The sequence below is a fragment of the Lupinus angustifolius genome, chromosome LG12 (assembly GCF_001865875.1).
Source record: "Lupinus angustifolius cultivar Tanjil chromosome LG12, LupAngTanjil_v1.0, whole genome shotgun sequence".
NCBI lineage: Eukaryota > Viridiplantae > Streptophyta > Magnoliopsida > Fabales > Fabaceae > Lupinus > Lupinus angustifolius.
Window position 1 is genome coordinate 1,632,780 of NC_032020.1, and position 13,845 is coordinate 1,646,624.

Sequence of the window (13,845 nt, forward strand, 5' to 3'; positions counted from 1 at the left end):
GGTCATCTTCTAATGGGTTTTTAAGTTTTGAAGTTTTTTAAAAAAAAAATATGTGTATAAACCGGTCGGTTTAGTAAAATACTGGCCGGTTCACCGATTTTGACCGGTTTTTGACCGATTTTGATACTTGGCCGGTTCAACACTTGTACAGTACTGGTTAGGAGCCCGGTTCACCAGTTTTCCAGTTGAACCGGCCAGTACGGTACGGTTTTTATAACTATGGTTGCACCTTTAATTATTAGCATATTGATGTAAAACACTAACTCTCCTTCCACTTTCTTCAATTCAATGCAAGATTACAATTACTAGTTCTTCTTTTACTTTCTCAATTCTTAAAAGTTATTTTATAGTTATTTTATTTTGTTTCTGTTTTTGTCTATTTACATTCCAAAGTGTCCATAGCAATCACAGTATATGATCTCTATATAAACTAGTTAAATATTCCTAAGACCTATCAAAATGGGTTAGGCCACCTGAGCTCACCCATCAAATTCCGAAAACTATAGGGTTTGAATATCAAAGTAGAAATATATTATTTAAATCATACTTTTTATCTCGACTTAGTCCAACCACATTAAAGTCGGGGATGAGCTTATCTGGCTAGGTTCAGACCAACATCATATAACATGTGGATATAAGGATGTTATAATGTGGATAGTCTCACATCTTGAAAGGCACAATTTGTTTTTCTTGTCGATATGTCACCATTTGACTTTCCCCTTTCTTAGAGTTCAGGTTAAACTTATAGATATCCAAAAATTCTCATTTAAAAGAATAAAACACAACCGCCTTTGCAACTTTGTTGCTCTCTAGATAGTCTCATCACTCACCATCCACTGTTGTACAGTTCTTCACTGTCCATGGTGTCTCTGTCAACATCTATTTCATGCTTTCAGAATAATGCTCTCAGTTTGCTAGCAAGGTCTTTGTCTCAGACTATTCTGGTCGGCTCGCCATAACTCACACCTACTAAGGGCGAGTTTGGGCTGCAATTTGAGAGATATAAAATATAACAAGTTTTTTAGCCGATCCTGATGTAGGATAGCCCAAACCAAATCAGGTAGCCCATTTTGATATATCTCATTCACACTCTTTATATGAAGTATGCAATAATAATAATATTTTTATGGTGAACAATAACGTGTTGATTTAGTGATGTTAACCCGTAATAGATCAATAGATACACTAAAATGCTAAATATTCGATTCATGAAGTAACAATTATTGAGAGGGTAGTCACGCACGCCTAAAATGAATTAGTTTCTATCCCATATCATGAGGTGATATCCTTGGTTACACAATTTTTTTGTGTGAAGATAAGATAATAGTATTAATACCAAGGATATTTTTTCACCCGTTTGGGTAAGGAACTAATTTCTTTCGGGATACGTGGCTACCCCTTCCAACAAGTGTCGCTTACAAGAATCAACCTTTAACATTTTGGTCATCCTAGGATCTAATGGAACCTTACACTAATAAATCAACGATGTTTTGGTATATCTTTCCTCCGTTTAAAGCACACGGATTTATGATTTTAATAAATATGATTGACTTGATTTTTAATAACTTTGATAATAAATAAGCTGCTTTTACATTTCAAAAATATAATTTGTTCAATAGTTTTATATTCTCTTAGCATCTCAGTTAAGAAAAGAATCAACTACAATCGTTCTTCATTAAATATATTAGTACTTCACTAATTGGTTTTAACATTAGTCCCTTAATCTCAATGCAGCAACCTTAACAGCGGTCAAATTGGAAGGGAGGTTAGTGGCATTGTAAATGACACCTGTAATGGGTTTGAGACAAACCCTGTAAGCATAGTCTTGGAGAATTGCATCAAGGGCCTTTGCTTGTGTAGTAGTAGGAATAGTAGAAGTAGCAACTTGAGGGAGGGAAATAAGAATTTGCACAAATGAATTTGTATGATTAATCACTTTCATTTGACTAATTAAGTGCATATTAAATCAGATTATTCAATGTTCCTTGTTGTATAAAGAACAAAATATTTTCAAGAAAATCAGCAATGTTAATCGATTAAACCTTCTATTAATTGATTAACTCAAGCTTTATGTTAATTGATTAAATTATCATTTAATCGATTAAAACGAATACTTTTCCGTGATTATCTTTTGTATCCAAATTTGTTTTTAATTGTTACTTAAACAACCTATTGACCTCCTCTAGGTAAAGTTAGAGCCCTTGTTAACCAACAAAGAAAATAATCCACTCCCTTGTTTTGGAGTATGAAGTGTAGATAGGAGATGAGTAAAGTAATAATGATGCAATAATATTTTTTTATTTTTTCTTTAAAAATGTAGTTAACAATTGAAAATCTACTAAAACATAATTATATAACTTCATAAAAACATTTAGGTATTTTGAAACTTTGTCTCTAGAAAAAACTCAAACTTGGAGGAACTATGAAAATAGACACATAAAATATTTTAGAGGGTTCTAGAAATACTTCAAAACCTTCTCCTCTCTTTTATCCAACTTCCAAACACTGGGAGACTTTCTAAAGCCATAAATTTGCTTTCTCTCCAAATCCAAACTTCAAAAATACAAGGCCTCAAGGGAAAATTTGATCTATATGATTAGTTTTCGGCTCAAACTTGACCGGGTCAAGCCGAAAAGTAGTTGGAAGTTATTAAAACTAAAAACACACTTTCTTAAATATATACACGAGTTACTTTTATAAGGTTATCTTCATCCCTACGACTCTTAGGATTTTAAATCTTTGATCACTAAAACTCAATTTAAGACCATTATGACCTTGACACACATTGGTAAGATATTGGGAATATATGTAATATGCCACAAAGGAAGTGGAAAACATTTATGAAAAAATTCATTATAGAGTCTTAAGCATGAGTCATGAAAATGAGCGAGTCAAAATTTAAAGCGACATTGCATGTAATACTCAAGTCTTAAGATAAGACTCTATCTAAGACTTACTTACTAGTAGGAATGAGAATGCATTATTTGAGTTTGACAAAATGAGAGGATTTGAGAATGAGTTTAAACACATTTTTGAAAATTCGAACGAAAACACTTATGTTTTTATACTTCATTTTAACCAATGATTGAATTTTTACGTAAAGACACTGTAAATTAATTACGTTATAAGATAAAGAATGAATGAATTCAAGCTTCCTCTTCAAGATTTTGTTTTTGAAGAGCCAATTGTTTCCATTTATATTTATTGTTCTAGTTACAAAGTCATCCAATACATTTAGAAGAGAATGAAACCAAATCAAACCTGATGAGGCATGTTACATACATACAAAATGAATTAACAAATTAGTTTTTTTTTTACGGAAATAAGGATAAAATAAACTCAATAAATGTTACAATGCATACATGCATTGTGCCTCTCATTTAAATAAGGCTAATAAGCTATCAAATACAAGTATATTATTTAGCATGGTTATCATCACATATTGGAGGAGCCTCATCTTCTGATCTTGTATTCTTATAATTATAATCTTCATTTTCATCTACTTCTTGTGGAATAGGAAATATGTATTTTCCATTTCCTAATGGAGATGATGAACGTGTAGTAGACATGGACATTATTCGAGCATCATGAATAGGATAAAGTTCAGTGACTTCTTCGGTTCCCTCATCAAGATACACAACATCTTGCATTGTAAGTTGATGGTATTCCACTATTTCCCTTAGAAAACGATTCTCTCGTGAATATGTCTCATTCTCATTCGCCAATCGAGCTTTCTCACCAAGAAGTGTCTCTAGTTGAAGTCGGATCTAAACAAGATATCATACATAAGAAAAAAATTAACTTAGTTCTACTACTTTTGTTGTACACGTGATCGTTTTTAGTTTCATTCTTGCAATAAATAATGTATGTTTCAAAACGAGTATGTGGTCCATGTTTGTAAAGCTAGTTTTAAGTTTTGTTTCTAATAAGAAAAAGTATAATTTTGACCGATAATTATCTAACAAGAATAAGAATATCTAATAAGAATAAGAATATTTCTTCTAGAGGCATACAAATCACCTTAAAACAAGAGATGACAAAAAATATTTTCTACAATCAAACTCTTCTTGAGATATATACCACATAGGCAAATATCTAGTCATAGGCAGTGATACATGGGCCCATGTTCGTGGATCAACACATTCTCTTGAATATAACATTAGAAGTTGTGGGTTTAGGCTGGAATAAAATGGTTGGGGTAGAAGGCTAGATATATGTTTATATAAACCCCAATAATGTAACGTAACGTAATAAAATCTTTATTCCTAATACATATTTGTAGCCATTAAATGTTTCTAGTGAAATAAGTGTCATTGACCGAATCTCGTTAACTACTCTTTGTTTGTTGTTCTCTTCCATTTTCTCCTTACTTATTTAGATTGCTTGATCCCAATAATTGGTATTATATAGCTCTTAAACTAATTGCTAAATTTGAGATGGATATGTTGAATGTAATTGGCAACTTTGAATTGTGGCAAAGGAATGTTTAGAGTACGGTGGCTCAATAAGGGATACCAATGCCATTGCATGAGACAAAACCAATCGACATGGATCAACTGAATTGGGAAGAGTCAAAGATGAATGTTGAGGGAACCATACGACTCTATCTATCAGATGAAATCATGTATAATGTCATAGATTTGACATCTCCTACAGAGTTATTGTAGACGTTAGAGAATCAATTTATGTTCAAGTCTATGATGAACAATATATATCTGAAACAAAGACTTTATGATCTAAAGATGTAAGAGGGTTGTGATTTGTAAGATCATGCAAACATGTTCAATCAATTTGTCAATGATTTTCCCAACGAAGGGTGCCTTAGGTGGGGAAAGATGGACCATCTGCTTCTACAAGTATTGTTTGGGCAAACGATTCTGATTACAACAATAAATTGACATTCTGTTTTTATGTAAAAATTAAAGTGCATATGAGTAAATACTTGACATTGGTTTCTCCCACCACACGATGCTGAACAATGAATGGCTCGCCACATGCAATCCAAGTAATTTTAGTTTGTTTATATGTGAATGAATAATTCATATGCATTTTAGGCATTGAGAAATCATAATTGTGATGAATGATGGTGATGCGAAGATATTATGTAAGGTTAGATACATTCCCGACCTGAAAAGGAATCTAAGTTAGTTGGGGACTTTTAAGGCAAATGATCCAACTATAGAGGTAATGAGGATATTGATAATCTACTAGTATACAAAGGTGCTTTGATCGTGATGAAGGGCAAAATGATTACAGAGAACACTTAGAAGTTGTTTGTGACTACTTTTGTAGGTGGAGTTGTTGAAGAAATTTTTGTAGTCTCTGATCATGATGCCACCAAAATATGGCACATGACTTGAGGTATCTTCAGTGTATGTGGCATGACCAAGCTATCCAAGCGATGTACGTTAAAAGGTGTCAACTAATGTAGACTGAATCAATTTATATCTTCCTTTTGGGGGGGGGGGAATATCTAGAATAAATATATATTGATGATTAACATGATGGAGGAGATGAAGACCTTGCTAAAGAATAAGACTTGGGAGCGTGTCTCATTACCACTAGATAATTGTGTTATTGGTGCAATATGGTGTACAAGCGGAAACTAGCAATATTAGACAAAGAAAAGGGAAAGTTCAAGACTCTTCTTGTTGTTAAAGGGTATTCACAAGAGTTTGGGAATGAATACAATGAGATATTCTTCTCGACCATTAGGTACACTTATATCAGGGCAATGCTAGATTGATAAGTAGTCGGGACATGCATTTAGAACAGATCAATGTGAAGACTACTTCACTCTATTGTGACTTAGGGAGAAAATTTACATGAAAACATCAAGTGAGTTCAGTGAAGTTTGACAAAGTCACATGATTGGCACATTGAAAAGGTCTCTTTATGGATTAACGAAGTCTCTAAAATAATGGTTAAAGAAGTCTGCTTGATGATATATCATTTATTTTTCTACTACTTTAAGTTGATGATATCATGATTAGTGCTAATCAATTAAGTGATTTTAAAGATCTAAAAATTATGGTAGGCAATGAGTTTGACATGAATGGTTTATGAGCTTTAACAAGATTCTTGGAATGGAAACTCATACAAACAAGTGACCTACAAAGTTATGACTTTGCTAACAAAGCTTTGTTGAGAAGATTTTAGACAAATTTGATATGAGCAATGGTAATGTTACTAATACTCTATTAGAAAATCATTACATGTTTCCTCGAGTCAGTGACAAAAGGCATATGCCTAAAGGGATTACATGTGAAAATGTCCCTATATCATACAGTTGGTAGCTTAATGTATTTTATGGTTTATATTATAATGGATTTGACATAGGCTATAATCCAAATTTTCAAGTACATGTCAAAATCAAAGAAGCAACATTGGGAAGTAATCAATGTGCTTTCATATAATTGAAGGGGAATTTAAGGCTTAACATCATGTTTGAAAGGCAACAAAGAAAGCCTTCAGTTGTTGGTAATATGAATTCAGACTCCACAATAGTGTTTGTCTTCACTCTTTCAAGCGAGGTAATTATGTAAAGATTATTAGTTCAATCTGTTATTGTCATGTCTACAACTGAAGTAGAGTACACAATAATTGGTGAACTTGAGAAGAAGCCTTATGGTTTATGGGGATCATAAAAGGGTTAGACATTGAGTAAGGTAGAATTTTACTAAATTGTGACAACCAAAGTGTTATCTACTACAAATAATCGAGTGCATGATCTAGGAAAAAATGGGTGATGGGATGAAGAAAATGTAAAGAGATGAAAGTGATGAATTTGATACCAGATCATCGTCTGCACGGTTTTGTCCCTTCTCGCGACCCTCACGGTCACGGAGTAACTTATTTTCTTCTTCAAGTTGAGCAGACCTTGCTTTTGCAAATGCCAAATCTGCTTTTACCGTTTTTAGCTCACGAAGTAGTAACTTTGCTTTCGCTGCTGTTGCCATTGCCACCTATATATCATTCACACACAAATCAAATTTGCATCAAACTCATCATATGTTAATTATCAAACACAATGATAAACTAAATATTTCAAATTAACAATCATTTGAGTGAGGCAGTGATATATACACAACACAACACACATATTACATAGTTGCCACCTTACGTCTCGAGAAGCCTTTAGTTGTGTTTCATGGATAGTTTGAGACTTTGCTTGTTGTTGTTGTTGCCATCCTTGATCCTCTTTTACCTCCATTTCATTCTTATTCTCTACACTTGTTCTACCATCCTGAACAATCATGTACCAACATTCAACAATTCAAACAATACATATCATAATTTCATTACAATAATAATAATAATAATGGTTATTACCAGAGGAAGAACATTAGGAGTAAATGTTTTAAAAGAATATGATTTGAGTTTATCAAGCACAATATCATTTTGTGGTGGTGATGAAATTTCGTCCTCTAAAATTTCTTTGGCTTTCTGTGCAAGGACACCCCAAAAACCATTCTTGGGGTCACCTTTCCCTAAAACTTCCCCGTATGTATCAAAACTCTGCATGCAATGCAATGCAAACTTTGTGTGTTAATTAATAATGAAAATGAAAATGAAAATGGAGATAGGGATAAATAAGAACTAACCTTGGATCTTTGATGGTCAGAGGGTGTAGAGAAAGAGAAAGAAAGAGAAGGATCATGACGAGAAGCAGAGGCTTTGATAGCTTGAGCAGCAAGGGATGAAGAAGAAGAAGAAGATGAAGATGAAGTTGGAGTAAAGGAAAAGGAAGAAGACAAAGTTGAATGATTATGAGAATTAAGAAGATCGTTATTATTAATGGTTCCATTTTCATCCAAATTATTATTATTATTATTATTATTATGAATCTCTTCCTTGAATGTGGAAGTTCTTAACATCCCTTGCCTTCTCCTATACGCCATTGTAACTAAGCTTTTCAGCCACCGCCACAACAGCCACAATCGCCACAATCGCCACAATCGCCGATGACAAAAACAATGAACAAGGCTATGATAATTCAATAAGATACAATTTTCAATTTCTAACTAACTCATAAAATAACCAAACCAAAATATAAGGGACAAGTGGGTCACCTTGAACGTAGGATTCGTAGCAATTCATGGTAAATAACTATTCATCCTTTTATCACTTTTTTTATTTTCTTTTTTAATTTTTACTTCTCATAATAATAACCACTATTAAATCTGTGTACTAATCATTATTTATTAAATTTAGACCTCCCACATAGCAATTTATATATTGTAAAATATATGTGATCTCATAACACGTGAAAGTCTCCATATTATTTTACAAATAATATTATTCTTAGTATTAGAGAAATGAAATTGAAGTCAATAGAGGATCATCATAAGATAAGTAGTGATCTTGTTTTACTAAACCAGAATTGTTTTTTTAACATTGCTTGTGTATGAAATGTTCTTAAATGATAAAGAAGTTCAAAGGTACAAAAATATATTATTGAATCTGTGATAGTATTTGCTTAAATAAGCATTGTTAATTTTGTGACTTATAAATTTAATAGCTCTAAACATTGTTAATTTTCTTATATTCAAAATGGCATGCTTCACAATGCACAATTGATTTTATGACTCACTGATTCAACATCTATCAGTAAAACATGTGTTGTTAACTTTCACATATTCAAGAGTGAGTGCTTCACTCAATATAATTGATTTCCTTGTAGATATATGATAGACACATTTGAAAATATTATTCTATTATATATTATTAATAAATTGTATTATTATATTAACTAGATATAAATATAATCAAAAGTTCCAATAATATAAATATTTTATTATTTAAACTACTAAATATTTTTGTGTAAATATTCTAAATATTAAATTATTTTTTATATGACTTTATTGAACATTTAAACATAAAACCTTACCAAGCCTCCCTCATTCCCATGACATCAGACAATTTTATAATAAGGTATTCCCAAAGACTCTTTTCATTATTTGTAGACTCTTCCCACTATACCTAGTTGGTTCACATTCTTCTTACAACCTAGTTTTGTAATAAACATCGATAAATAATTCCTTTGATTCAGATTATAAGGAAAACATTGGTCCTTGATAACACTGAATCGAACATACACTTTGAAAACATTGGTCCTTGATAACAGACACTATGCGCACTTAGTAGAGTTTGTTCATGGTTATTCAACATGTATGTTTGACTCAATATTTTTAGACCATTTGAACCTTATAGATCACAATGTTTTAGTCAATAAGTCAATACATGTAATTCTACAAGGAATAAGCATGTTTAAATTTGTGATCGATTAAATCTATACTTTGGAGGACTTGGTAAATAAATGTGGAAAACTCAGCTATATTTTTTGTCAATATGTTTTTTTTGGGTAGTCTCCTACATTCTTAGCCTGCTAAAAGCTAGATAATATTGATCTCGTTCTTATGGACCAAGATAAGGTTTTTTTTGTTAGTCAATATACCTTTGGCTAGGAAAGTATTGATAAAAATGGATGAATGTCAATCGATTGACAAAGGAATATGATGATGAAGTAAATAATTTATTAGGTTTGTGATTGAGCATTCCAAAAACCCTAATAGAATTGTGAATGCAAGTATGTAATGACTTGATTTTGATTAAGACAAAGCGTAAAGATTGATAAAGATAAAGTATGAACAAATCAACTACGACAACATAAAGTTTTAAGTTCAACCTTCGGGTGGATCAACAAAGCTAGAGTAAACTTTTTTATTTCTTTAGGTCCTCAGATACTTTGAATGATAGAGTCTAAGTTGGGTGAACCTAATGATAAATCTCACATATTAGATCAAATTAATCATTGCTTTCTTGATGTATCAAGAACAAAAGATTTTCAAGAAAATCAGCAAGGTTAATTGATTAAGCCTTCAAGTAATCGATTAACTCAAGCTTTCTGTTAATTGATTAAGCAGTCATTTAATTGATTAAAACCAATAATTTCTGTTATTATTTTTTGTATCTGAATTGATTTTAATTTTTATCAAGCCACCTATTCACTCCCTCTAGGTGAAGTTAGAGCAGTTGTTAACCAACACGAATTTTATGTCCTTTTATAAAATGCTCTTATACTAGGCGAATTAGTTCAACCAAGTTAAATTTTGATTTAGTGTGTTATGCAATTAATCAGAGTTACATATGTTGGATAAGGTATGGTGAGAGAATACATGAGAGACATAAGATGGTGGCACTCATATGAGAAAATTATAGCAACACAAATACACATGGGGGTGATCGTTTCGATGAGATGACAAATATGGTCAAAGAGAATCTTTAAGATTATCCCGAGATATTTGAAGGATTGATAAATTATGTTCATAATCATAAATTTTAGGTGAATTAGATCACTTTAATTTAACTAACAAAACTAATAACCGTAACATATTTAAGCAATACTATATTTCTAACACTAATAATTTTTTGTGGAGATACAAAACAAGTATATTCGTATCACACCAAATCACACCAAATTGTCACATCATTTACAATGGGATCATACCGAACATTAAAACGGGGCAGGACATAGACTCACGGTTCAATTGTCATTAAAATGTAGGCAGGATGTAAACGCTGAACAACATTCATAAACAAATGGTGAAATTAGGGCTAAAAATGAACCAAACCAATTCGATTTTCGTTCGAAACCTAACTCATTATATAGTTTAATAAACTTGGTTCATGAACAAAATGAGCCAAACTTGAGCTTGTTAAATAAACGAGTCGAACTTAAGATGAATACAATTCAATTCATTAGGTTCATGAGTTGACTTCATATATATACATATAAACTAATTTTTATGTTTATTGTTATTATATATAAAAACAATATTATATTTATATATATAATCTTTTGTAGTATTTTTAAAATTAAATTAATTATTTGAGTTGTTCAAATAAACCAATTCGAATATAAGAATAACATGAGGTATTGTTCAATTTGATTGATTTACATTAAATATCCAATCCAAAAATGGATAAGAGACATAGAGATAAAGAGATAGCCAAAAATAGTTTTTTCATGTATAATCATGGATAATCTCAAATGTTATTAGTTCTTGTATAGTAGTAGGCCAAATGATAGAATGCAAACAAAAGTTCCTAGATCCATGAAGATATACAACATCATATAAGTTATCATACTTGCATATCTACCATTTGAGTGTCCAACAATTATTCCAATAATGACATATCTGAGTTGACGTATATATGTAGTTTCAGTCTGATTTAGTCAATTTTTAATAAAAAATAACAAGTCTAGTACATTTTCATAGTATTAAGTTCAAGCAAAACAATGTCAATTTAAAATAACAACTTTAGTAAAAGTGTCAAATTCACAAGAAAATGTTAATTAATAAATAATAACATTTTAACAATTAAAAAGTATGCAAAAATATACATTTAGATTATCAATTGCAATACGAATTAGAATCAAAACTAAAATCGTCTTTATTTTATATTTATATGTAATAACTAATAAGTATTAGATCGGTTGGAATCCGTCTAGTTCTTGAAATTGGAACTAAAAACTAAACCGATCGGTGTTTTAAAAAGAGTCCAATACCATCCAAACAAATTCAATTTATTTTGTGGTTGTAGTTTTTTTAGATTGTTTTCGGTTTCTTTTTGAACAAGGTCTAAATTGGAACATCCCTAATTTATGATATAATTTATTTATCCAAGTCAGAAGGAAACATTTATTGAGAATGTTGGCCCAAGTAAAAGGTGAATATTTCTTACTTGGTGCCTCCCACAAAGAATAGTAGTGGATTGGCAAAAGGAAAAAAAAGACTAATTTTATTTTAGAAAAATAGTTCAAATAGTTTTATTTTTGTTATAGACACCAAATAAACATTTGTTCATTTTATTAATTCCTAAGAGGGAAATGATTTTCTTTTAAATATAAAAATTAATTACAAACACTTAAAAGAGATCTTGGAGCTGACGAAACTGTAACTCCAATCTTGTGTGCTACATGCAAAAACTAACCTTTCCAACTATGTATTTTTTGCTCTTAAGGGTTTGAGAATCTGAAATGAACAGAGTAAAGTTTCATCGACACACATTAACGCGCCTGCATTATTAAACTCTCCACAATAGTTTGGCGCTGAAAATATTGTAACTAATTGCCTATCTGCAAAGAATTGATATCCATCTTCAACAACCTGGTGAGCCCTGCAAATGAGATCAAGGTCGTGTTTGTTCAAGAACTCAGCAACTTTATCAGGTCCAAAAGTGTATGAAACACCTCTATCATTCTCACCCCAACCTCTAACTTCTGTGTCAGGATCAGACCAAAGTAGGTCACATAAGAGACCCTGATCTGGCACATCCACTGGCCTTTCAATCGCTTTAATCTGATTCAAGCTCTCCATATCCGGAGAAAGCCCTCCATGCATGCATAGTATCTTTTCATCAATCACTGCTGCTACAGGTAAACAATTGAAACAATCTGTAAATATTTTCCATAATCGGACGTTGAATCTTCTCTTACACTCATCATAGAACCCATAAATTCTATTGATTGATGCACATTCATGATTGCCTCTTAGAAGAAAGAAGTTTGTTGGGTATTTGATCTTGTAAGCAAGGAGGAGACATATTGTTTCTATACTTTGTTTTCCTCTATCGACATAGTCACCAAGGAATAAGTAATTCGAATCTGGAGGAAGACCACCATACTCGAAAACTCGCAACAAGTCTGGATATTGCCCGTGTATATCACCTGAAACGAATTATGATTATATATTTCTTTATATTTTCTATTCCACATGCAAATATATAGCAAGAAAAATAAATAAATTCCTATATAATATATACCACAAATGTTAATGGGAGCTTCCAATTCGAGTAGGTTAGGCTGGGTGAGGAAGATTTGTTTTGCGGTGATGCAAAGATTGCGAATTTCAGACTCTACAAGTTGAATCCTTTTGCCTTTGTTCTTCCTTGCTTCTGAAAGCTTATCTATCATGCTATCCAATCCTTCCATTCCCTTATCTTTCTTTTACCAATGCTGGGAAGGAGAAGAGAGAGAGAGTGATATGTAATAAAAAATAAAATGTTCCAAAATAATAGCAAATGTTTGGATATATTTGGAGATAATTTCGTTTTATCTAATTCATTTATTTCAATGGTAAAGGAGCTAATAATTACCTATGAATGGAAGGAAGAAGAGGACCCAGCTAAAATTAGGAACCAAGACTTAGTTACAATATAAAACCTATTTCCTTCTCAATAGCGAGTTAATTAGGTGAAAGAAAGTAGCATATCTTGTGTTTGTTTTAAGCTTCTATCTACATGTATTATTCCTTATGATCGAGCTATGAAAAACAATGCTATCAAATAGGAGTGATTTTAATATTTGTATATTCATGGATATTGTTTAAAAGGTTAAGTTTTACTCATTCAATAAATACTATATTTATTATATTATGATATGAAGTATTTAAGACACTATTTTTTTTGTTAGCTGAAATATGTTTTACCTGTTGCAATAACTCTTTTGAACATATACCTTCAACAAATAAATGTTTGCCATGTGCACATAAGTTGCACGAGAGGTTTGAAATTTATCATATCACTACACCATATATTATAATTAACAACGATCATTCAATGACATAATTTTAAACGACTTTATTAAAAACGAGGCAGAAGAACATCAACAACGTATACTGAATGCTGCCAATGTGGGTCACTTCAACAATGCATTCTTGACACTACGCTGTTGAACATCAATAACATTAAAGTTAACTTAAATAAGTTATGTTTAACAACGTATTTGATAGAAAATACTGTTAATATTAATCAATTTTATAGCTCATAATTAAGAAAGTG

The 13,845-nt window shown here is 31.4% G+C and overlaps 2 protein-coding genes across 2 annotated transcripts; both read right to left on the reverse strand.

Moving 5' to 3' along the window:
* On the reverse strand, positions 3,246-7,932 carry LOC109363038 (uncharacterized protein DDB_G0281497-like). The gene is made up of 5 exons (XM_019609205.1): positions 7,605-7,932; positions 7,333-7,518; positions 7,124-7,246; positions 6,795-6,965; positions 3,246-3,767 (listed from the first exon to the last, which is right to left on the reverse strand). Exons 1-5 carry the CDS (start codon positions 7,899-7,901, stop codon positions 3,417-3,419), a joined length of 1,128 nt encoding a protein of 375 aa, XP_019464750.1. The 5' UTR covers positions 7,902-7,932; the 3' UTR covers positions 3,246-3,416.
* On the reverse strand, positions 11,871-13,199 carry LOC109363039 (serine/threonine-protein phosphatase PP1-like). Its single transcript, XM_019609206.1, has 2 exons — positions 12,829-13,199; positions 11,871-12,733 (listed from the first exon to the last, which is right to left on the reverse strand). The coding sequence occupies exons 1-2, from the start codon at positions 12,995-12,997 to the stop codon at positions 12,006-12,008; spliced, it is 897 nt and encodes a 298-aa protein (XP_019464751.1). The 5' UTR covers positions 12,998-13,199; the 3' UTR covers positions 11,871-12,005.

Bases quoted from the DNA above. Each gene is read 5' to 3' on its own strand.
- LOC109363038 (XM_019609205.1), bottom strand. From the start codon at position 7,901: ATGGCGTATAGGAGAAGGCAAGGGATGTTAAGAACTTCCACATTCAAG. The intron at 7,519-7,604 runs GTTAGTTCTTAT...CATTGCATGCAG, and splicing joins CTGACCATCAAAGATCCAAG to AGTTTTGATACATACGGGGA. The intron at 3,768-6,794 runs GTATCAAATTCA...TATCTTGTTTAG, and splicing joins ACCGTGCAGACGATGATCTG to ATCCGACTTCAACTAGAGAC.
- LOC109363039 (XM_019609206.1), bottom strand. From the start codon at position 12,997: ATGGAAGGATTGGATAGCATGATAGATAAGCTTTCAGAAGCAAGGAAG. The intron at 12,734-12,828 runs GTATATATTATA...AATTCGTTTCAG, and splicing joins AGCTCCCATTAACATTTGTG to GTGATATACACGGGCAATAT.